The 25,133-nt window shown below is 47.5% G+C and overlaps 1 protein-coding gene and 1 long non-coding RNA gene across 4 annotated transcripts; one reads left to right on the top strand and one right to left on the bottom strand.

Moving 5' to 3' along the window:
- The first annotated feature begins 4,006 nt into the window (after positions 1-4,006).
- LOC140606801 (uncharacterized) lies at positions 4,007-12,894 on the top strand. 3 transcript variants are annotated; one of them, XR_012009036.1, is made up of 4 exons: positions 4,009-4,358; positions 7,285-7,442; positions 10,559-10,678; positions 11,281-12,894. It is a non-coding gene; the product is annotated as an uncharacterized lncRNA (long non-coding RNA). The 3 variants fall into 3 exon arrangements; XR_012009037.1 differs by lacking the exon at positions 11,281-12,894 and having other exon boundaries at positions 4,007-4,358; positions 7,285-7,497; positions 10,559-11,180; XR_012009035.1 differs by lacking the exon at positions 11,281-12,894 and having other exon boundaries at positions 4,012-4,358; positions 10,559-11,180.
- On the bottom strand, positions 12,873-22,515 carry LOC140606799 (amine oxidase [copper-containing] 3-like). The gene is given in 6 exon segments (XM_072780727.1): positions 12,873-14,178; positions 14,421-14,572; positions 15,293-15,578; positions 19,565-21,327; positions 21,949-22,104; positions 22,424-22,515. Coding segments are annotated over 3 exon segments (2,178 nt in total). The 5' UTR covers positions 21,318-21,327; positions 21,949-22,104; positions 22,424-22,515; the 3' UTR covers positions 12,873-14,178; positions 14,421-14,433.
- Between the last annotated feature and the right edge of the window lie 2,618 nt (positions 22,516-25,133).

Below are 25,133 nucleotides of genomic sequence, written 5' to 3'. Positions count from 1 at the left end.
TGTGTGTGTGTGTATATCTTCTTATTCATTTATCTATCGTTAGATAGTTGGTTTGCTTCCATATCTTAGCTATTGTAAATAATGCTGCAATAAACATAAGAATGAATATATCTTTTTGAACTACTGTTTTTGTTTCATTTGGGCAAATGTCCAGTAGTGGAATTACTGGGTGGTATGGTGTTTCTATTTTTAAATTTTTGAGGAAGCTTCATAATGTTTTCCACGGTGGCTGCACTAATTTACATTCTCACCAACAGTGCTTGAGAGTTCCTTCTTCACCACATGCTTGCCAACATTTGTTATTTCTTGTCGTTTTGACTTTAGCCATTCTGACAGCTGTAAGGTGATATATATATATATATATATATATATTTAAAAAGATTTTATTTATTTATTCATGAGAGACACAGAGAGAGAGAGGCAGAGACATAAGCAGAGGGAGAAGCAGGCTCCATACAGGAAGCCTGATGTGGGACTCGATCCCAGAACTCCAGTATCACGCCCTGAGTCAAAGGCAGACGCTCAACTGCTGAGCCACCCAGGCATCCCGGGATGTATATTTTTAAAAATATTTATTTATTAAGTAATCTCTACACCCAGTGTTGGGCTCGAACTCACGACTCTGAGATCAAGGTTCACACACTCCTTTAACTGGGCCAGACAGATGCCACTGTAAGGTAGTATTTTATTATGGCTTTAATTTGCATCTCCCTGAGGAGCTTCTATATTTTGAGCTTTCTTTCATTTGTACTTGGAGATATATATATATATATATGTATATATATATATATATATATATATATATATATATATATATTCATCAGGAAGTCAATACAATTTAATTATAGGCACAGATATAGACAAGGAATAAATAAAAGTAACATACCAAGTTATGAGAAACAATGCTGCACAAGCAAAAATCGTCCTGTGTCAGTGCAGAGACAAACCTCACACAGTTGGGTCACCTAGAGCTCTGAAGGGAGCAGGGGGCTGACTCAGGTAATGGATTGACATTTTCAAAGATTAGAGCTAGTGGGAATAAAGTTTTTTTAAAACCTGCTTGGAGGGTTCCCTGGGTGGCGCAGCGGTTTAGCGCCTGCCTTTGGCCCAGGGCGCGATCCTGGAGACCCGGGATCGAATTCCACGTCGGGCTCCCGGTGCATGGAGCCTGTTTCTCCCTCTGCCTATGTCTCTGCCTCTCTCTCTCTGTGTGTGTGACTATCATAAATAAATAAAAATTAAAAAAAATAAAACCTGCTTGGATTTCCCATGGGTTAAGTCCATATTGCCCTGTAAGGGGTGGATCGGGGACAAAGAAAAGAAACTCAGAACTAACGAGCAGGTAGCAAAGGTTGACAACATTCCATGCTGGAAATGATTACAACGTCATCCAGGAGGTATGATCTGGAGTCTCACCCCACCTCCCCTGGGCTCCCACCCAGCTCAAACAGACTCCAACTGCCCTTGACCACATTGGCTCTGCTGGTCCAAGCAACCCTATACGGGTACCTCTAGCCTAGAGAGCAGGTAATGGAGGTGGCGGAGGCTGTGAGGGTGCTGCAGGTGAGGCACATACTTAGCAGGGTTGTGGATGGGGGTGTTCTGCATTGTCAGGACTGCGAGGCCTCAGGCAGTAAACCCCATCAGAAAAGATGATCCCTTCCTTCTACTCAGATAAGCTTTCCTCGAAAGTATTAACTATTGGGGTGATCTCTGGGGACTGGAGTTTTTATGGTCTGAGGTGAGTCAAGGGTGAATTGGGCATATCCCCTGACAAAGTATTCAAAGGCCACTGTCTGGGTCTCCATGGGGCTGCTAGGAGCCAGAGCCTCTGAGTCGGGTAGGGTTCTATCATGTGCTCAACAGATGGGGAGCCAGTCGAGAGCCCTATCTTCTGGAAGAACCACAGAGAGAATGCTTGTGCTGATAACGAGTCATGATGGAGTTGATAACCCATTCTGGGCATACTGGCAGCCTTCTGGCAGGTTGCCCTCCAGGAAGGGGGACCCTCTTGGTCAGAGCAATTGTGTACATCATGAGACCATTTGCTAGTTCTTACCTTCCACTTTCCAGCTCCTTCCTGCCACCTCCAGTAAATTTTTATCATGTGCAGAAAGAATGAGGCCCTAAAGATACCTGAGCCTGGTAGAAAGCTGACTGAAGAGAAATTGTAGAGTTATCAGATTTCTCAAAAGATTTGAGGATATTTGAGGTGAATACTGTGGACAGAGTATGTGAGTTGCTAGAGATTTGGGTGAGGATCCACTCACTTAGAGACCTGTCTTCTAGAGGCAGGGCTCCATCATTTCCCCTAACTCCTGTCATCTTTCTTTTCAAGAAGTTCTCTAGTTTAACTCAACAAACATTGCCTGAGCCAAGCGCCTCACCTGGCTCTCTGAGGATTCAAAGTTAAATCCGTGTTCTCAGGGACCTCGACAATATAAGTGGGGCAGAGAGGCCAGGCGTTTAACAGCTACGTCAACTGGAGGATCCTTAAATTAAAGCTGAATCCATGTGTACAAATATAAATGAGTTCTTATTTTGTCCTCAGTAGAGATGACTCAAGACTTACTAACGCCCTCTGGAAAATGACCAGCTGAATCTGGGAAGCAATGACGATGGAAAATTATAGAGGCCCCCCCTTTTTTGACAGGTACACTAGCTGGGCACTCCTCAGGCACTTTCTCCACAAACAGAAACTCAAAAGCTTAGGGATCTTGGTTTGGGAAGAACACGAAGGAAAGAGGCCAGAAAGTACAGTCTGGTCTGTTTTTAAATAAGCACGGCTGGTTCCAGTGTCCTGGCACCTTCTTCTCCAAGAACAAGATTGACTCACTCACTCGAACAAGTTTATTTGCCGACAGGAAAGTAAAGAGGAAAGGGAGCCAAAAATTTCTTACCAAAAAGAAATACGGACTTCATCTGCATCCAAGTCCTCTATTCTGGTGGGGGCTCTGGGTTCTGTTGAGGAAGGAACTGCCTTTGCCTAACTCAGCTGTCATCACTAGAGAGGGTCCTGTCCGCACACGGTAGCAGAGCTGTGAAACCCAGCTTCCATCCAGGGCTTTGAGCAGGGTAGACTTCTCTGAAGGATGACAGCTCAAACTGCATAAGATACAGTTGTATTTTAAAAAAATGTCTTTGTTTTGGGGGCACCTGGGTGGCTCAGTCAGTTAAGCATCTGCCTTTGGCTCAGGTCAGGATCCCAGGGTCCTGGGATCGAGCCCCCTCATTGGGGTCCCTGCTTGGCATGGAGTCTGCTTCTCCCTCTGCCTCTGCCTCCTGCTCCCCCTGCTTGTGCTCTCTCTCCGTCAAATAAATAAATAAATAAAATCTTTTAAAAAATTAATAAAATGTCTTTGTTTTCTTTTTTTTTTTTTCCTACCAAGTGACCAGTGGGGGTAAGGTGTTTAGGGGTAGACAGTAGACACTGGGCAGACTGACTCTTGTCACCTTTTTCAGTGAGTGACCCAGTTCAAACTTTACGAAAATATGTTGGGAAAAGCAGGTGGAGGGAGAGGTGGGTTAATCATTGTTAGTGGGTGAAAATGGCTGACTTATCTCTGGCATGGTGAGAAAGTTCAGCTTTGGGACCTTGGACTGTGCATCTATTGACCAGGTGGGGGGAGCATGGTCCATGTCTCAGGATGGGCTGGACATTTTGTCCACAGAAAAATACTGGAGGGCATTTGCTTCATCGTAAACAGTTAACTCCCCACTCACTGCCTTCCTCCTGCCACCCCAGGGTCTGCCTTCTACCAACATCAGATCAATCTTGAGAACCTTCTGGAGGCATAGACAGACCATCCTTTGCCTTCCCGCATCTTCCTTAACCATCCTCCCCAGAGAAGCTCTTGTTCCCTCCAGAGAACATCCTGTTTCCACAAATGGTCAAGCAGCCCCCTCACCGCCAGATGGTAGACAATTTTTCCACTCTTCATTGACCCTTTGGCAGTGCCAAATCATGCAGGCCCTTGGGACATATTCTTGCCCCTAATTAGATCCTTCCTGCCCGGAGTTAAACTTCGTTGATGGTGCACTGCAAAGGCAGAGGCAAGGGAACAAAGTCTCTAATAGTGGTCAGAACAATTTGCAGAAAGCTCATTTTCCCCTTTATTCTGGTTTATACCTCAGAGGCAAAGATGGGCTGTCTGAGGACAGACAGGAAATGTGACTCAAGCTAAGGATCCAGCCCCAACCTGCCATCCCTCCTTGCTTCTTCTCACGGATTCTTTGAAATTCTTTGAAAGAATTGGGACAGAGGAAAGAAGAAGGGGAGGGAAGAGGGAAACGAAGTCCTATGCAGCCAGAGCTCAGCCTGCTGGGAGGTGGAGTGAGCTGGGGACTGCTGGGTAGAGGTGAGTGTGGGGCAGAAGGAGACTTTTGGTTTTCCTTAGCAGATTCTCAGAAACACTGTTGGGCCTCCAGCAGGGTCGGGGTGGGGGCAGCCCAGGAGATGGTCTCTCTTCCACTACTATCACTAGAATTTAAAAGGAAAATAAAAGGTTGCAAAGGAAGATTAAAGAGCTATGTGACCTTGGCTGAGTCTCTACAGTCGTCTGGGTTTTACTTTTGTCAACAGTTAAATAAGACTTGGTGACTATCACCCTGCATTCTGGGTTAACATACCTGAGTCTCTGGGGCTCCCTTGAAAGTAGCTCTAGTGAAGTGGTGCCTGATTTTTAATGACTTAACAGAAGTCAATGACTCATTATTGCTAGAAGGAAAAGACAAATGGATTAATATCTTTTTAACTAAAACATATCTTTTAAGATTTTATTTATTTATGCATGAGAGACACAGAGAGAGGCAGAGACATAGGCAGAGGGAGAAGCAGGCTCCCCATGGGGAGCCTGATGCAGGACTCCATCCCAGGACCCCTGGGATCATAACCTGAGCCCAAGGCAGGTGCTCAACTGCTCAACCACCCTGGAGCCCCAACTAAAATATTTTCGAAAGTAATATAGTCATGGGGCACCTGTCTGGCTCCATTGGTGGAGGGGGAGACTCTTGATCTCCAGGAGGTGAGTTTGAGCTTTCCACTGGGTGTAGAGATTATTAAAAAAAAAAAAAAAAAAAGCAACACAGTCATATAGTTTTTAAAAATTCAGAGTTCAAAGGCATATTCAGTGAAGCCACTTCTTCCTCCCACCTCTGGGCACCTTCTAGACACCAGCACTGCCACAGGCAGCACTCCGAGGCCTGCGGGGCGCCAGGAGTCCAGACAGCTCTCGAGGGTGTTCAGTGGAGGGGAGGCACCCCCACACACACACATAGAGGCTGGCAGCCAGCCTGGATCTACACTGGAGGAGGGGGCCGTCCCCTCCCCCTCTTCGGCGCCCCGCATCATTCTCTCCCCCAGCTCTGCCCTGCAGTCTTTTAATCAACTCTTTCCTTAATGGCCGTAGTATTTTCTTCCCAACCCAAACACCGTGTTGCACAGCCGGTTATTACTCCTTCCCTCTTCCGGAGCCCGGCTGGGGGGAGATAATTAGGAAATCAGTAGTCTTGGACCCTCTTAGCCCGCACCTTACCCCCTCTGAGAATTCCCAAATGAGGACCACAATGCAGAGAAAGAGGAAGAGGTGAGGCCTGGAATTGTCCTGAAAACAAACAGTGAGGTCTCCCCGCCCCCCAGGCCTGCAGAGGGCCAAGGAACTATTCTGAGCTATGAAAACACAGCAGGGCTCTGCTAGGAAGTAAACAGCCGGCTGTCCCGCCAACGCCTGTCTCCCTGGACACGAGTCCTGACAGGTCCGGATCTCTGGCCAGCAGGCAGGAGACAGAGAAAGGCAGGGAGAGTCTTGCGTCCCTCCCTCCTCTAGGATGAAAGGGAAAGACGGTATTTGTTTTATTTTTAGGATTTTAAAGATTTCTTTCACTTTCGTAGATTTGAGGTGGAAGGAGGGTGGTCCTGAGGTCAAATACGTCCAGGGGATCTCTCCAGCCTTGAATTCCAGAAAGCCAGGAAGCCTGTTGCTCCCTCCTCAACCCCATGCAAGCTCAGTCTCCTCTGCTCTACTGGGAAGTCACTGTGACCTGCTCACTGTCAAATCTGCTGGTTGGCCTTTTCTCCTCCTTCTCCTTCCTTGATCTTTTGGCCACATCTGACACTTCTGACAGCTGCCTTGAAATGTTCACTCTCTTTGTGTCCAGTGTTGCTCCAGCAAGTTCTCCTTTCCTTTCTCTTCTTCTTCCTCCCCTGGCATGATGCTGGACTCTGCTTGGACAACACCTGGATGTCCCATACAGTCCCAAATTCATGAGTTCCTTCCAGACCTGTTCCTCCTCCAGATTTTCTTGTTCTGTATACACATGTCTTCTTCTGCCATCCTCCGGGCACTGAACCTGGCAACTTTTGAGTCATCCTTGATGCCACGACATTGGGCTCTGACCATATATATTCTACTCTGACTGCTCCCTGTCTGTCAGTCTCTCTGCCTAGACCTGCTAGTCACTCCCTTACCTAATGATCTCTTACTCTACTTCTTGTTCCCAGCCCAAGCCACCTGATCGACTACTCGCAAAAGAGCCTTCTTAAAATACAGTTCTTCTCGCTTGTCACCTGAAAAATATTCAGTGGCTCCTCATTGCCTTCAGAATGAAGTTCAAATTCAAGCTTGCTCACAATCAGACCCCAGGTTATTTTTCTAGCCTCATGTTTCCAATCTCTCCTTTATGGACCCAACTCTAGTTGTATAGCAGTTGGGTTTGGATTTCCCAGATGCACCTTGGTTTTCCTAGATTTGCTCTTCCCTCCACCGGAATGCAATTTTTCCCATCCCCATGTGTCCAGATTCTAACCACATTCAAGGGAAAGCTAATAAAGCCTTCCCAACCCACTAATGCTCACCCCTTCTCAGCTGGAAAGGATCACACTGACTTGAGTTTCCCTAGCACTTAACTGTTTCTATCTTGGGGCACTTATATGTTCAAACCTTGCATTGCAGTTGTTTTACATATGTCTCAACTCTTTTCCTGCTAACCTGAGCTCCAAGGGCCACAAAAGCATCCCTTCCAGCCTTCAGAACTGAGCTCTGCTTGTATATCTAATGTCAGCATAGTAGCATGTGTAGATGGCTGTGATGGTTCTTTCCATCACTGACACATGCCCTCTTGCATTTTGACTTTGCCAGTCTTCCTATCAAGATGTGAAGTTTACATCTCTATCCTTTGAATCTGAGCTTGATCTTGTGCTTTGGCCCATGGGACATTAGGAAATGTGATGCAAATAGAGGCTTGGAAAGCATTCACTCACTAGAGCTTGTCCTTTTTGGGCTGCAGTTGGAAACCTGGGCCACAAAGGAAAGAAGTCAAGGCTGATCTGCTGAGACTCTTTGCTGTAACATGTGACCTGACAGCCAGCCCCAGCCACCAGACATGTGAGTGACACCATCTGAGACCATCCAGGTCCAGTCCATCTGCCAGATATCTGCGGCTATGTGAGTAATCCTGGGTGACTCCAGCAGAAGAACTTCCCCTCTGAGCCCAGCCCAGGTAGTTGACCCAGGGAATAATGAGAAAATAAAATGGTTTGTTTTATGTCATTAAGTCATTAAGCTTCAATGACTTGAAGTCATTTTTATGTCATTTTTAAGTCATTAAGCTTCAAGGTGGTTTGTTACGCAGTAACAGAAATGCCCTGCAGATCCTGGTTAATAAACTATTAAATACTGTCTTGTATTCATTGAGCATTTACTATATGTCAAGAACTGGTTTTGGAGAATTACATGGATTAACTCATTTAATCATCGTAAAAATTCCAAGGTGGATTTTATTACTGTCTCTATCTTACAGGTGTGGAAAGTGAGGTGCAGAGAAATTAAATACATTGCCCAAAGTGTGACATTTGCCAGATCCAAAGGCCAGCAATATGGCTCTAGAAGTCAGACTATGAACACTACACCATGTTGCAGAATGAGGAAAACATGAACTCAATGAGTTGCTGCCTCACAAACACCCTTTCCCACATGCATGCCAAATTCCACAGCATTTGGGGGTCCAATGCTCAGCCTCTCCCTGTAACTCTCTCACCCCATGCTTCCTTGGATCTATCCCAGGCTCTGGGCTTCTCCCATCTATTTCAGGAAAAGCCCAGCATGGGGTACAGATTTAGAGATCTGCCAGCGTCCACCTTCTCAGAAATCCTTCCATCCCATCTCTCCCCTTCCTGTGACCTTTGCTGAATTGTTGGTTCCAGCGATGCCAGTCTCATCTGGAGAGGGAATGCTCAGGCTTGGCGTGTCAGTGTCACCCTTTGGCCCCATGTCCTGACTTAACCTGTATAGTCAGGCTGATTTTTCACTTGGAATCTTTGGGCTTTCTTATATCATCCCTTTTGAGGTAGTCAAAAAGGAAAAATTGGATATGAAATAGCTTTTTACAAGACAGAGAATTACTTGGATATAACAAGAGTTATTGTTCAGATTTCAACAAAGATATATTTAAGCACCCCTAATGGGCATGACACCATCCTAGGCACCAGGACAGTGAGGCCAACAGGACATGGGCTCAGTCTCTTGGGTGGGAAGTGAAGGGAGGATCTGCACAGATAATGAACTAGAATTCAGTAGGTGAACCTCTTTTGTAGGGTTCTGTCCAAAGTACCAAGGAAACAGGGAGAACAAAGCAACTAGATTTGCTCAGGAGGTGTTACTTGAGTTGGATTTTAGAGGCTGAATAAGTGAAGGAAGAAGGGAGGAAGGGGGAAGAGGGAGGAACCAGAGGAAGGAAGTGGGGGGTGTGCATGGGTAGAAGTGTGAGTGGATAGGAATGGACTGGGGAAGGATATGTGGTTGGGGCAGTGCTGGACATCAGGATGGCAGGAGTGCTAAAACCAGTTTGTGAATGACCTCATATGTCTGGCAGGGAGTAAGGAGCTCTGAAGATTTGTTTACACATTTATTTTTTTAGAGAGGGATGGAGAGAGAGAGAGCAGGTGCTTGCAAGTGAGGGTGGAGGGACAGAGGGAGAGGGAGAGGGAGAATCTTAAGCACACTCCACACCTAGTGCAGAGCCCGACGTGGGGCTCAGTCTCATGACCCTGAGATCACGACCTGAGCCAAAATCGAGTCAGACACTTAGTGACTGAGCCACCCAGGCGACCCCAAGGAGTTCTGAAGATTTATAAGGATCAGTTGGCCAAGGAAAAACTGTAGGGGAAGAAGGGAAGGAGGGTAGGGATTTGCTTACAGTGAGTTTCTGCTCTAGAAGTTAGATATGAAGTCCAGGCAAGGCTGGGTGGGTTGTGGCATGAGAGTCTGGCTAATGTCTCCAAGTCACTCCATGACGATTCCTTGGTGAATTTGCCATAGTGCAAGGGAAGGACCTAAATCAGAAAACAGATTCATCAGATCACCAAGGGGGATCATCTTTCAGGTAAGATCTAAATTTATGAAAGTAACACCTGCAGGCTAATCTTCATTTACAGTGGCTGTCAAAGCAAAAGCCAATTTTTATCAGACTACCAATTAGTTCATTTACACAAGAGATATAATTGATTTGCCCATTTTCTTCCCATGACCAAGGTGGGAAGCTGGCCCAAGGAGCTGTGAGTCAGAATCAGCAGTTGCTCATGAGATAGGTTTGACAGTTTCTTGTGCCTCCATCCTCCAAGTGGCTAATGTACTTCCAGGGCTGGATATACCCAGCCTTAGGCCAGGTCCTCTGTTCTAGACATGCTCAGATTGTCCTGCCAGGACAGACTCTGTAATGCTCCTTTTCTGTGCCTTCTGATGAATACATTATATATCTAAGACACATTCTCTGTATATATTTCTGTCTCAAGCCTCCTCTGGCAGTCTTGAAACTGAACTACAGTCCCAGGGTTTTCTCAACCTTGGATGCATGTTAGAATTACCAGGGGGGAGGGTGTGGGCGGGATTTAAAAGCTGCTAATATCTGAGCCTCACCCCCAGAGGTCCTGATTTTATTGGTCTGAGATACAGCCTGGGTATGTAGAGTTTTACAAGTTCCACCAATGATTTAATACACAGTCAAGGTTGAGAGCTTTTGCTTTAAGGCAACTGTGCATATTTCTGCTTTGGTCCATTGAGTGTTGATTTTGCTCTTAGAGGGTCACTTACCATGGGTCAGGTGCCAAGTTCAATGATGCCTCTCAAGCATTGCCTTGTTGAATTCTTTCACCAGGCCTGCTAGGCAGTGAAGAAGAGCAGTGGCATAGGAGAAAACAGTCAGATATAACTGCACAAAGACCTAGGTTCAATCCCAGCCCCATGCTTACTAGTCAGATGACTTGGGGGCAAGATACCTAATCCTTCTGATTCTTAGTTTTCTCATCTGTAAAATGGGAATAATAATATCTGCTTCTCAAGGTTGATGTGAGGCAACAGATGGAAATTAGCTCATCTATGGTAGTCTCCACCATCCTGGCTCCATTTCAATGGAGGAAGCAGGAAAGGCTAAAGCCTCACTGTCTTTGAGGATCCTTAAGAAAGGGGGAGGCCCCCACCCATCATATTTTGGCCCATAGACATAGGTCAAGGAGTATGAGAAACATGCCATGGATAAAAGCCTTATAATCAATTTCCCTTCACAGAATCCAGATATGGGGAGGAAGAAGAAGAATTCTACAGAAGCTGCAGATCCTGAGTGGAGCAAACATGGATGACCATCAGCCATGGGCCAAGTGCTAGAATGCTAGAATGCTAGAAAGCAGGTGCTACTAGGAGGCCTGCTCATGTGGATAGTGTGTGTGTATGTGTGTGTGTGGTGGGTGAGGTTCTTTCAGTGGGATCTGTAGGTCCAACAGTCCCTAGAAGGGCCCACATTCTTTCCCACTCACCAGGTTCCCCCTACAACTTTGCTGCTCTGACCCTTTAGATCTCTCTGGGCTACATTCCTCAGGGTCTGGATGCTCTTTTTCTTGTGGCTGGGAAGAGTGTGTCCCCAGTAAGGCCTACCAACAAGGCTGTATTGGGGCTTTTCCTGAGAGTTCCTGTGCACATACTTCTTTAGAGTGTCTCAAATTGTTCCCTCTGACCCCAGTGGGGAGCCCCATCACAGCACTCATTGGTTGGCAGGTGGCCACAGTAGCAGAGACCCTCACTCAGACCTCAGCCTGGTGGCACAGGTCCCCTCCCCCTATCCTTGCATGTGGAGAAGCAGAGCTGGAACAGCCGGGAGAAGCATCCTTGGCTCCTCCTTAGCATTTGCTTGGTGACGGGGGTGGGGGGTGGGGGTCTGGGGGTGGGGGGTGCAGGGGTGGGGAAGCAAGAGGATAGCGTCTATACCCATTGCGGTTTAAATTTTTTCACACAGGAAAACACAAGAAAGTCAAAAGAGGATATTTATCTGGGCTGAGAGGATAAAGAAACACTAAATCACTGAGCCTAGAAACAAAATGAAGCATCAGCAACTGTCTTAAGCAGCTCTGCCTTAACCCCTTCTCCAGCTGAACGCTTTTCACCATATCATTGCTATTCTTGAATCCAGAACATGGCTGCCATGGCTTTTAGCCTTTGTATGGAGGTCCATTTGTCAGAACTTAGTTCCTTCTGGCTCACCTGGTTGAGCCTGGGGGTGTAGGCGGTTCTTGAGGGAAGCACAAGATTTCCATGGTGTCTGAGCTCCTGGTTTGCTATTTCTCTCTGGTCATAAGCTGAGCTGGACCCAAATCTCTGTGCCCTTATTTACTCTTTTGCCACAGCCTGCCCTTGCCTAGGACTGGGTCGGTGTCCTGGACTTCCTCCTGGGGAGGGAATCCCCTCTCTTCCTGACCCCACAACCCCATTTCTTAGAAAAGAGACTGACAGAAGTAGGTAAGCTGTAGAAGCAGAGATGTGGACACCCTCTACCCCATGGGTTTCTCTGATCTGGAAGTCTGTGAGCCTTACCTCCTCCCTACCGTACTCCTGCCCCCACACTCTTTTCTGGAAAACATTCCAGTTCTTATTTATGCCTATCCATAAATAAGAAGTCCACACCCCAGGAAGGCCAGTGGGGTTGGGAGCCCCTGGGGACTATTGCCTGATCAGACCAGGCTGGTCCCTACCGGGACACCCCTGGCTCATTGGCATGCCCACCCTGATCAGACAGCTCCTGGCCTGGGGACCACGCTCCGGATGCTTTCTGATTCCTCTCTTTAGTGGCATTCTTGTCACCTATACTGGCTGCTGCACAGCAATGGGGGCCACTGTCACTCAAGGCCCTGGGAACATTCCACCCACAAAACCCCCTGAACTGCTACTGTCACTTGACCATCCTACTCCTTCTCAAAAGCAATTGCCACATGGTCTACGTCCATGGCAGGAACTCAGAAGAAGATTATTTGGCAGTATAGACAGGTGACAAGATGACAGGAGGAATATTTTTATTCAGGTAGTAAAAGAAAAGAAATGCCAGGGAGTAGAAGCTGAATTAGCAAGAGGAGGGGAAGGGAAAGGAAGAGGAACAAAGGGAGGATGATGAAAGTGCTAGAATAAGAGGGACACAGGCCTAGTGAGGACCCTGCCCTGGTACTCGAAAGAGCAGCTGGTCTACAGAAGCCTTGTCTTCAAATTCTAGACCCAAGGGCAGAGGAGGAACTGGGCAGGCCCCAGAAAGCTTCTGAATGTACTTAATGACACTGAATTGCACATCTAAAAATGATCAAATTGGGGGTGCCTGGGAGGCTCAGTTGGTTGGGCACCTGCCTTCGGCTCAGCTCATGATCTCAGGGTCCTGGGATGGAGTCCCACATGGGGGTCCCTGCTCAGCAAGGGCCTTCTTCTCTCTCTGCCTCTGCCTCCACCTCCCCCTGCCTCGTGCTCTTTCTTATTCTCCCTCAAATGAAGAAATAAAATCTTGAATGAATGGATAAATGAATAAATAAATGTATGTAAAAATAAATGTAAAATAAATAAATAAATAAATAAGATCAAATTGTACATTTTATGTAATGTATGTTTTAGCACAATAAAAGAAGAAAGGAAAAGTAATGATCCCATCATTTTGGAAAACAGTGTACAGTTCTTCAAAAGGTTAAGCATAGAATGACCCTATGACCCAGCAGTTCCATGCTCAGGTGTGTGGACCGAAGAGAAACGAAAACATATGTCCACGTAAGAGCTTGTACATGAATGTTCACAGCAGCATTGTCTACAAAAGGAAACAACCCGAATGGCCATCCGTGGAAGAATGGGTGAACAATATGTGGTCTCTCTGTGCAGTGGAACAGTGCTCAGCCGCAAAGGACGAAGTACCCACACCTGCTAAGACACAGATGCGCCTCAGAAACGTGGTGCTGGGGGTAAGATGCCAATCACAAAAGACCACACACCGTATGAACCTATACAAAATGTCCAGAATATACATAAATCTATAGTGACAGAAAGACAAGTAGTTGCCTAGAGCCAGGAAGGGGTTGGAGGGAAAAGAGAGTGAGTGCTGACAGGTCTGGGTTTCTTTTTCAGATGATGAAAACACTCTGGAATTGGATAGGGGTGGTGGTTGCACAACTCTGTAAATACACTAAAAACCTCTAACTTGACATATTAACAGTATGGATTTAATGGCATGTGAATCATATCTTGTTTTAAAAAAAGTAAGATTAAAAAACTGTTAGAAGAAATAGGAGTCTTTTGGGAAAAGTTTGGCCTTTAGTCCCGGCTTCAGGGGGCCATTCTTTCTGGCACAGGAACCCAGCAGATCCAGTGACCACAAAGCTGACTGGTGTCTCTGCCCCTCCCCCAGTGCCAGGCATCACAGGCTCAGGAGGCTCCCAGCAGGGAGAGGGTGTCAGGGAGGGCGATAGAAAGGGGGCCTGGGGAGAAGGGGAAGTGAGGAGCTTTGTGGTGGAAGGTAGAAGAAGGCACCAGGCCGCCTGGCCCGGGGCCCACTGTTCCCCTCCCCACACACCCTGGCCCCGGGGCGCCGGCCATATTCCCCATCCTGGGGGGCCCCCTAGTTGTGAGAGAAGCCCCCGTGGGAGAAGGCAGGGAGGTCTGGGGCACAGGCAGCAGACTGAGGAAGGCAAGCCAGGGGGTTGACCTCGCAGGCCCCGGCATCCTGGTTCCCCTGGAAATAGACAGAGTCTGCAGAATCGAAGGAGGGGTCCTGGTCAAAGAAGTTGTAGGGTCGGAGGAAGAAGCCCACAGCGTTGCCCACAGTCACCGTGTTGGGAACATCTTCTGCATGAGGGATGTGCAGGAAACCAGCTGTCACCCAGGCCACCAAGTCCTGGCAAGGGAGAAGAAAGAGGACCTGAGGCCTGGCTTTGTGAAAGATATACCTGCCTCCTACAGCCTTGGATGTGAGGATTCAGCTCACCAACCCAGGAGAAACGTGAAATCACAAGTTTTCTTTGTTTTTGATTTTTGGCTTTTTTTCTTAGTAGGTTCTAAAGACCCCCAAGGAATCTGGCTTGGGAGTGAACCAGGCAGCTCATCCTTGCTTGCCTCACCTCCCCCTCTTGCCTCTACCTCCTCCTCCCTCTCAGCTGACCTGCCCTGCAATGGTCTCATTATTGATGAAGTCAGTGAAATCCACAGTGGGAGTCCAAGGGTCATTCAAATTGTAGATGCTGGTGCTGCTGGGCTCTTCTTCCTTCCGCTGCGTTACGGCCAGCTGGTACCTACGGGAGATGTGGATTAGGTCCCGAGGTCATCAACCTGTCCTACTGCCCGAGGCCACCCTGAAGAGGGAGCACAGGGGGAAACTAGCACAAAGGTCTCACGGTGTCGAGCCTCTTTATCAGTCTCTGTACACTTGTTCTCTTTCTCTCTCTCTGTCCCATAGGGTTCTTGAGTTTATTCAATACCCCGTTTCTCCAACATCAACCGGCCCATTGTTCAGACCTCAGATAGGACAGTCATCCTCACACATCCATCCAGATCCGAGCCCGCACCCTGGATGCATGTGTCTAGACTGATTCCCATCTTGAGTCAATTCCATGATGTCAAATGCCCGGATTTTAGGGCATATTCCCTCAGATCTGTGTTCCTCTCTTATTCTTTGTTTTTTCCTCCAACTTTTATTGCAAACATTGGAAACATGCAGAAAAGCTGAAAGAATGGCACTGTGAACACCCATGTACCTCCAACCTAGATTCCACCTTCAACATTTTTTTATATTTGAGTTAGCTTGGAGCTCTCCATCTCTCCATCCATACAGTAGGCTTCGTTTTGAGTGACACTAAGATTGTGGCCACAGGAGTGTATGTGTGTGTGTGTGTGTGTGTGTGTGATTGTGTATGTGCCTGCACACCCACAGGAGGTGGGGCAAGGTAGCTTCTCAGCAACATGGGCCCTTCTTACAGTCCACCCCCTCCAGCCATTGACACCCCGTCACTCACCTCCCCCAGCTGAAGGCTCTCTCCAGGGAGCTGTTCTGGGGCAGCGGCTCCCCTGCAAAGCTGAGCAACTGGATGCGGTAGCCCCGTGGATGACCCCACTTGTTGCTGTGGTTGCTGGCCAGGTACACGTAACGGGGTGGGGTGCCCCCCAGGGGGAAGGTGGCCTGCTCCTCAGTCTCCAGAAGCTTCCTGGTCACCTGCAGCCTCTGCATCTGGTGTTCGGGGCTCCAGGGTACCGCCGTGGGGACATAGGTCATGTCCTCAGCCCAGACCCAGTTCTCTAGTCCTGCCAGGGTGGGGTGGAGGTGGGAGGGAGGGCTGGTCACGCTGCTGCCCTGTCCCCTCTGGACTGTGTCTCCTGCCCACCACTCACAGCTTCAGAGTGGGGGTCAAGGAGAAACCCAGAACTGACTGTGCCTCTTCTTCCCTTCCCTCTCCTCAAGCTATATCCTGGATCCAAAGATTTGGAGAAGGTCTTTCTGCCTGATGTCATCTCTGATAATAATCTCAGATACCTTGTGACTGGACCTCCACTGACTTCTCCCTTTGAGGGCCTACAAGGTTAGAGCAGCCTAGCAGGCAATGTGCAGAGTCAGATTCCTTCTGACCCAAGGAAAGGGTCTATGTCTCATGTCTGAAGCCCTATAGCATCACCAGAACACCCTTATCATGAAAATAATAGTAGCTGTATCTCACATTTATTACTCCTCAAGGAGCTCTCCACTGGCAGGGCATTGATGCTTTACTTGTACGACAGCCTTATGAAGGAGGAACTACATTTGTCCCCATTGTATAGATGGGACAACTGAGACTTTGAGAATTTAAGGAATGTGCTCTCGTTTGTCATCAAGGGAATGTGGTTAGTGTGGTGGTAGTGCTGGGGACCCAGGTCTTACTCTGGGTCTGCATGGCCCACACAGCAGCACACAGAGGAAAGCAACATAGAGAGGCCCCACCACGCACAGACAGCAGACATGAGGGCCAGAGGGAAGGAAAATTAGAGCCTGTGCCCAATGTTGCTGGAGTTTGGGAGTGTTTCCTATCATTTGAGGCTTGGCAAGGAATTAAGAGCAGGGCCAAAGGCATAGTCTGCTCCCTGAACTCTGGGAGTTTTGAATGATTTTATTAGTATCTAACTAGGTATCATAGTAGCAGTCAACTTAAGTGATCTGAAACCAAAGAACAGTAAACACATGCCAAAGCTCTCTTCATACCTCCAAGGACCAGAAGAGAGCAGAGACGAAATAAGTAGACTCTCAGTTGCCTTTTGCAGATTCACTGTCCCCCGTCCACACCTCAGGGTTTCTACTCATAGGTGACAATTAAAGGCCAAGAGTTCTTTCTAGTACATCCACACAGTGGGCTCATATAGACAATGACAGCAACAATGGCTAACACTCCCTACTACATGTCAGGCACCGTTCAAAGTGTTTGAAGAGACATCCTCTCTTAGGTGTGGAGATAAAGAGAGAAGTGTGTGCCAGGTAGAATGTATACATATATTTTCTAGCTAAGTCCAATGAGCAAGCCTCAAAGCAATGACATCCAGTGATAATGAGCACTCCTGGTACCCAGGTTTTGGTTTCTAAACGGTATCCTCCAATAAAAAGGAACCAGAGCTCCTTGGAGAAGTGATTGGATTCCAGGGCTGGAGCAGTGAAAATACAAGATCAAACTGGAACAGATATCGGTGTCAAAAAGTAAAGAAGCACTCAAAAAAGGATGGAGTCATGTCAAAAGGACACAGGAACCAACCAGAAGCATTTTCCAATGGCCAACACTGGAACAGTTCAAGGAACAAAATAAATGATACTGCTGGGTTATAACCCTTAGAATAAAATAAATATCCATGAATCTATGCAGTTATGAATAACTACACACATAAATAAATGTAAAAGGAGGATAACTTTTCCTTATGGAGAATTCTAGTTAATAAATGGGTAAAGAATAAGGAAAAATTTTGAAATGGCCAGCAAATTAATACATTAATTAAATTATCTATTAAATTATTTGCATTAATAATTCTTGCAAAAAAAAAGTACAATCTTGATCTAAACATGAGAAAATAACAGAGAAATCCAATTTGAGAAACACTGTACAAAATAATGACCAAGGGCAGCCGGGGTGGCTCAGCGGTTTAGTGCTGCCTTCAGCCCAGGGTGAGATCCTGGAGACCCGGGATCAAGTCCCACATCAGGCTCCCTGTATGGAGCCTGCTTATCTCTCTGCCTTGTGTCTCTGCCTCTCTCTCTCTGTGTCTCTCATGAATAAATAAAACAAAATAATGACCAATCTCTTCCTTAGGTCAAGGTCATGAAAGACAAGAAAAGCCTAAGAAGCTGTCATAGATTGGAGGAAACTAAGGAGAAAAGTCACCTACATGCACAGTGGGATCTTGGATTAGATCCTGAAACAGAAAAAGAGAGATATTGAAAGAACTAATGAAACCCTAATAAGGTCTGTTGTTTAGTTAATAGTACTGTAATAATGCTAATCTCCTGGCTTTGATTGCCATGCTGGGTTAGGTAAGATGTTAACATTAGGGGGAGCTGGGTGAAGAGTACATGGGAACTGGACAATGTTTGCAAATTTTCTTAAGTCTAAAATTTTTTAAAAGATTTTATTTATTCATGAGAGACACAGAGAGAAGCAGAGACATAGGCAGAGGGAGAAACAGGCTCCCCATGGGGAGCTCTATGCAGGACTCGATCCCAGGACCACGGGATCATGCCCTGAGCAGAACAGCTGAGCCACCCAGGTGCCCTCCTAATTCTAAAATATTTCAAAAGAGAAAGAGAAAGCATATGTGGCAACTGGATGGCTCAGTTGAAAGAGCCTGTGACTCACAATCTCAGAGTTGTGAATTCGAGTCCCATACTGGGTATAGAGATGTAGAGATTACTGAAATAAATTAGTTGGTTTTTTTTTTTAAAGAGAAAGTGTTTTAAAGTACTCATCATTAATCCTCAAATAGTCTTAATGAAGAATGCATGGTTACATCATTTTTACACTTGGGTAAACTGAAGTACAGAGCAGTTAATCATAAAAATGTTTCTATCATATACATTTTTCAAGGCACTCCACATGTTCTCCACTCCTACATTAGAATGTAAGCTTTTTGAGAGCAAAGATGTTGTTTCTTTTGTTAAATTGCATTAGTGCAGTGATTGACACAAATATGTGTTCATGGGGTGCCTGGGTAGCCAGTTAGTTAGGTGTCTGACTCTTGATTTCAGCTCAGATCATGATCACAAGGTCATGAGATTGAGCCCTGCATTAGGCTCCATGTTGGTTGTAGAACCTGCTGAAGATTCTTTTTCCCTCTCCCTCTTCCCTTCTCCTCACTCCATGTCTCTTAAAAAAAAAACTCAACTATTTGTTGCTTGTATGAGTGATACGTTGTTACATGAAAAAACAGAAATAGCAAAATATATATACATTATGATCCAAATTGGTAATACAAATTCTAAATATTTATATCAGTATCTCAGATTTATAGATAGTATACAATATAATAAATGTTAAAATTTATTAAATATTGCAGATGACATATTTAAAAATATGGAAGAATTTTTTTTAAGTATAGAAGAATAATCGATCTGCTAAAGGTAAAAATCTCTGAGGAATCTTTCTTTTTCTTTTTCTTTTTTTTTGTTCCTGTTTTTGTTTTTATTTTATTTTATTTTTTTTTAATTTTTAAAAATTTTTTTATTTATTTGTGATAGTCACAGAGAGAGAGAGAGAATGAGGCAGAGACACAGGCAGAGGGAGAAGCAGGCTCCATGCACCGGGAGCCCGACGTGGGATTCGATCCCGGGTCTCCAGGAACGCGCCCTGGGCCAAAGGCAGGCACCAAACCGCTGCGCCACCCAGGGATCCCCTTGTTTTTATTTTAGTTCGATTTGCCAACATATAGTATAAGGAATCTGACTTTCACATTTACTTCATATGCTTTTATATATATATATGTACATATATATAAATATTTTATTTATTTATTTGAGAGAGAGAGAAAACACATGCAAGAGTACAAACAGGCAAGAGGCAGAGGGAGAGGGAGAGGCAGACTCCCACTGAGCAGGGAGCCCCATGTGGGGCTCAATCCCAGGACCCTGGGATCATGACCTGAGCCGAAGGCAGATGCTTAACCGACTGAGCCGCCTAGTTGCCCCATATGCTTCTATTTTAATGTTTGAGTGAGGATGCTTAAAGCTAGACATGGAGACCTCAGCCCCCTCTGCTGGAATCCTTGCTTCCCCAGGGATGTCTTACCTCCTACATCCAGATCCACCTTGAAGTGGGCACTGTGGGTGTGGACGGTACCCAGCGTGTGTTCCCCAACCTGGTTCCCATAACTTTGGGCAGCACCAAAGAGGAATGTTGAGCTGATGTAGCCGGTGGCATGGAGTCGGACTTCTATGGCCCCATTGGGGTGGAAGACCATATCCCACACATAATCATAATTGAGCATGGTTGACACAGATCTGACAACCAGCACTGTCTCTGCAAGGCCCCCAAAATAGTGGGAGTGGATATCTGAGTGGTGTCGCCTCAAGGGGAGGCCCTGGTTCTGTTCAAACACACAAATGGCATCCCGTATTGTCTTGGGGGTGTGGGACTCCAGAAGGAAGTGCCAGTCCACATAGGTGGCCAGGTAGGGGCAGTCCACCCCCCGGGTCAGAGTTGAAGAGAAGTGACCCAAGCCAAATCCACCATCTGTATACCGGCTTCGCAGAGCAGAAGGAGAATTTCCACCATAGATGGCCAAGGCCTCTTGGAGGCTGATCTCATAAGCTAGTCGTTCTCCCTGGAAGCGGATGTCAAAGATCCTGGGGCCACTGAAAGCTCCAAGGCCAAAGGAGAAAGTCCACAATGAGGAGCTCACTCAACTGCCCTGGACACTGAAACGGGGGCCCTGGGGTTGGAACTGCAGAGGAGGAGCTGGACCCGGAGGCACCTGGGACTTGAGGGACCAGGACCCACCTGTGCCATTGTCTGGGACCAGCACCACATTCACCAGGCCCGCCTCAAACTGGTCCTCCAGATGGGCCAAACTGTCATAGTAGCGGCCTTGAAAGAACACCTTCTGGATGGTCCAGCGGGCAGGGTCCAGAGCCTTGTGGTCTACCAGCAACTCCAACCCCACGGGATGCAGGAAAAACCCAGCCCCTGAGATGTTGTAGTAGAGGCCAAACCAGGTGGCCCTGTCCCCTGACTGCAGACCTCGGGGGGCCGTGTTCATCGTCACCAGATTCCGTCCTTGGCGTTTGTAGAAGCAGCAGTGGTGGAGGAGCCCAGCAGCCTGGGGCAGCTCCCTGTCGAAGATCAGCTGGTCTATGTCCAGGTACTCCCGGATCAGCACGGGGCGTCGGTGATAGGGCAGGGGGCCCCCATGACGCTCCACTGTCACATCCCGCAGGTGGGTGGGGTGAGGCAGCGGCCCCACCACCAGCTCACTCACATTGGGCTGGGGTTGTCCACCAAAGAAGACGATGGCCAGTGCCTCCCGGGCAGGCGGGGGGCTCCCCCTATCCAGGTGGGCCAGGGCTGCAGCCTTGGGGGGCAAGTGCAGCTCCACCGAGAAGACGCAGTTGTCCGAGGGGCGGGCCTGGGCTGCATCCACCAGGCCTGGCCCTAGCTGCTGGGTCAGGAAGCTCATCACAGCTGTCAGCTCCTCTCGGCTCAGGTCTGCAAACAGCTGGCTCTGGCCGGGGTGTGTCCAGGGCTGGGCGCTGGGGGACACAGCGGGGCAGTGGAGGGGCTGGCCGGGTTCACATTCCCTCTCCACTCCTTTCTCTCTTCCACCTTCACCCATGCCTGTCACCAGAACACTACATAGGCACAAAATAATGAAGACAGCCATAATTAAATCTCCTGTACTGTCCTTACGCTCCGGAATCCTTACGAAGAAATGGAAATAGAAAGATAAAAGACAATGGGACCTGGGTGCAGGATGTGTCTTTGAGTCTCTGGAGTTTCCTGGTCTCTGAGCAGTGCTGCTGGGCAAGAGGCCTGATGGGCACATTGAAGATAAGCTGCCAGAAAAAAAAAAAAAAAAAGATAAGCTGCCAGGGGCAGATGGTGGTATGGGGGTGGAGGTGGAGCTGGAGGGGGCCAGGGGTCAGGCCAAGCTCGGGAGGTGGGGCTGAAGTTGGAACCTGGACTTTAAGTGGCCCACATATGCCTCTGTCCTCTTGTTCCAAATCAAACAGTCAGGGTCAGGGTTGGCGAACCAAGTTGGGGGAAGGGTGGGTTTTGGAAATAACAGAGCTGGAGGGAGGCAAGAGAAAGAAGTAACATGGACAGAAAAGGACAGTCCTTGGGTTCTTCTTCTATCCTCCAGTGGAATCTTTTTCTTTGCTACCAGGCTGCAAGTGAAACTTGCCTGCCCACACCTCTCCAGCTGGATTCCCTCCTTCCCCCCAGGTTCTGCTTCTCATCACACTCTCCTACTCCTCAACAGCTATCAGCCAGAACCCAGGCATCCCTGTTTTCTTGTTTTTAAAGATTGGATTTTTAAGTAACTTCTACACCCAATGTGGGGCTCAAACTCACAATCCGGAGATCCAGAGGCACACACTCCACCAACTGAGCCAGCCAGGAACCCGACAATTCAGCTATATTTTGATATGGAAACCCAAAGGGTTTTCCTTTACCTTGTTCTTTAAAGTGGTAGGGGCAGTGGCGCCCATTCCAAAGTGGTGCAAAAGGCAGGGTATGCCCTGTTCCAGCAAAGCAAGCCCTCAGTGTCCTCAAGGAAAATGGGAACTGTTTTTTTCTTTTGCTGAGTTGGTTTTCATAGTCTGCAGAAGCTTTTGTGGGAAAAAAAAAAAGCATTTTAAATATTTTTAATTTATTTTTTTATTATATTTTTAAAAGATTTTATTTATTTATTAGAGACAGAGAGAGAGAGAGAGAGAGGCAGAGACAGGCAGAGGGAGAAGCAGGCTCCATGCAAGGAGCCCGATGTGGGACTCGAGCCCGGGTCTCCAGGATCATGCCCTGGGCCGAAGGTGGCGCTAAACCGCTGAGCCACTGGGGCTGCCATGCCCAAATATTTTTAATTAAAAAAAATTTTTTTGAAACCATTTTGATGGGGGCAACTGTGTCGCTCAATGGTTGGCCATCTACCTTCAGCTCAGGTCATGATACTGGGGTCCTGGGATCGAGTCCCACGTCGGGCTCCCCACAGGGAGCCTGCTTCTCCCTCTGCCTGTGTCTCTGTCTCTCCTGAATAAATAAATAATTAATTATTAAAAAAGAAAACATTTTGATGAACAAACACGAAATGTTTGATAAACAATCTAGAAAACATAAAGGAATATACAGTGACAAATGCACTACCCTTTTGTCCCTCAGGTTCCCTCCGCAGAAACAACTGCTTTAACCAGTGTCTCATGGGTCATCTGGGCTATTTTGGGGTGACAGAAAAAGGAGGGTACAGGGCTTTGGCACAGGAGAAAGTGGATGTGGGTCAACCCTGATGGCAGGTCCCTCTTCCCATCACCCCACTAGCAAGGCTGGCCTCAGAGTCACAGAAAGTGAACATAATCATGGTGACTGCTGTCACCTGAAGACTAGCTGACTACCACCCCCCAATCCCAGACTACAGAGTCTTCCCTAACCCTGAAGACGATCACCCCCCACAAGCACGCCCATAATTGAATTTCCTACCAACCAGGTACAATGGCACGGAGCCTGATATAGAAACATAAAGAAACAGGACATTTAGCACCTACCCCTGAGTGTTGGGGAGCAGATTCCACACCCAGTGCTCCCATCAACTGAGCAGTAACAGGGACACAAAGGACTAGAGAATTTCTTGCAGTCAAGATGGGGATAATAGGATTACTACTACAAAGGCAGGAAGGGGTCATTGGAAATGGGCCATGTGACCTTTAGAATAAAGGGGAGCAGAATCAGGGGCGTCTGGGTGGCTCACTCAGTTAAGCGTCTGCCTTCGACTCAGGTCGTGATCTTGGGGTCCTGGAATCAAGCCCCACATCGGGCTCCCTGCTCAGCAGGGAGTCTACTTCTCCCTGTCCCCGCCCCCACTCATTCTCTCTCTCTCTCTCTCTCTCTCTCTCTCTCTCTCATAAACAAATACAATCTTAAAGAGAGAGAGAGAGAGAGAGGAACCAGAATCTAATGTCAAGGCCTAGCCCTGACCTCAAGGCAATGTGCCAACCAGGAGACTCAAATCTGGGCTCTTTGGTAAGTTATTGTCTGTCTCAGCTCCCAGCTAAGAACACAGCGTTATGGTGACTCTTGTTTCTTTGTCCTACTCAGTGTTGTCAAGCAGAAATTAAGAATGTTTGCTCCAGTCAGGTATCACTAGGCTCTCATATGGAGAGATGGGTCATGATGGGAGGAGAGCCCTTTGCCTTGGCTGGTAGGGGAGCTGGTATATAAAAGATGCCACCCCTAAATGTCTGCTGTCACATTGTGCCCTCCAATATCCTTTAATTCAAATCTTCACCACTGTCAGGTCAAATACCCTAAACACTTGCTGGAAGGGTGTCTCTTTTGGAAAATTACTCATGAGACAGGACCATTAGGCCCTGCTCCTCTCAGTGGGTCTTATTTCCCTTTGAATGAAGTGGCCCTGGCTTCTGTGAATAGGATGAGTTTATCCCTGGGAGGCCAAGTCCACTGGTGTCTCAGTGGAGCTGCTGCTGAAGAGGCTCTGAGTGGTCAGCTGGGGCCACTTCATCCTCATAGGTCACGTTCCACTTCGGGCTGCATCGTAGGAAGATGGCTCTGGCTATGGTGTGGAGTGGCGCTAGGGTGTGGGACAGCCTACAGGCAGAGGGCCAGGATGAGGCCAGTGACCTCAAGGACAGAGAGGAAGGCATGAGTCTGAGCTGTTTAAGGGCAGAGGTGATAGGACCTGGTGCCAGATTGGGTGTGGGCAGGTGAGAAAGAGCACAGTGTCTTAAGTGACATAAAGGTTTTCTGTAACCTGCTGAGCTTTTCACCAGAAAGGATGTACATGAAGAGCAGCAAGTTTAAGGAGAAATGAACAAGGTTGAGTTTGAGGTGCTGTGGAAAGTCCCAGTATAGATGCCTAGAAATCAGCTGATTGGCTCTATGGGTCTGGAGAGTAAGAGAGATGTTCTAGGGAAGAAATGCAGATTTGGGTCAACAGCAAATATTAGCAGTTAAAGTAAGAGAGGCCAAGATCACCAGGGGAAGACTTCTGGATGGAGAAGGGAGGAGACCCGAGACAGAGTCCTGGAAAATGCCAGGTTTGGGGCCATGTGGGTTGGTAGGGGAGAATAGGTAAAGGAGCCAGCATGGAAGAGGGAGAAGCAGCAAATATGGACAAGGAGGGGTCAGAATGCAGGGAAGTCAAGACAGGAGAGAGTTTCAAGAAGGTAGTGGGTGGTGTTGTCAAATGCCATTGAGAGGTCCAGAAAGTAGGCAGCTGAAACGGCCCATTGATTGTGCATTTAGAAGTCACTGGTGACCTTTGTCAGAGCAGTGTCTACAGCTGTGGCCAGGCAGAGTGAGGGGAGTGAGCTGAGGAGGGACTGGAGGAGGACCGGAAGCGGGCCCAAGAGGGGCAGACAACACTCCTCAGAGGGAAGAGGTTTGCAAAATTGGAGGCAAATGGAAGACCCCTTCCTGGCAGATGCAGGGTCCCTGGGAAGGCTCAGCAAGATGAGAGTCAGGAAGAGCCAGTCAAGAGGGAGTGAGAGAAAATATAGGCAGAGGAGTGGATAACTGAAGGAGAACCTTCTGGAAGGAGCCCAAAGGGTAGGGTCCCCTTTAAACAGGTAAAGAGGCTGTGGAATTAATGAGCCCATCCTCACAGCCAAACCCAGTCAAAGTAACTGTT

This window comes from Canis lupus, chromosome 16, assembly GCF_048164855.1.
Source record: "Canis lupus baileyi chromosome 16, mCanLup2.hap1, whole genome shotgun sequence".
Classification (NCBI taxonomy): Eukaryota; Metazoa; Chordata; class Mammalia; order Carnivora; family Canidae; genus Canis; species Canis lupus.
The sequence above is the reverse complement of the archived record's forward strand: the minus strand, read 5'-3'. Positions and strand labels throughout refer to the sequence as shown.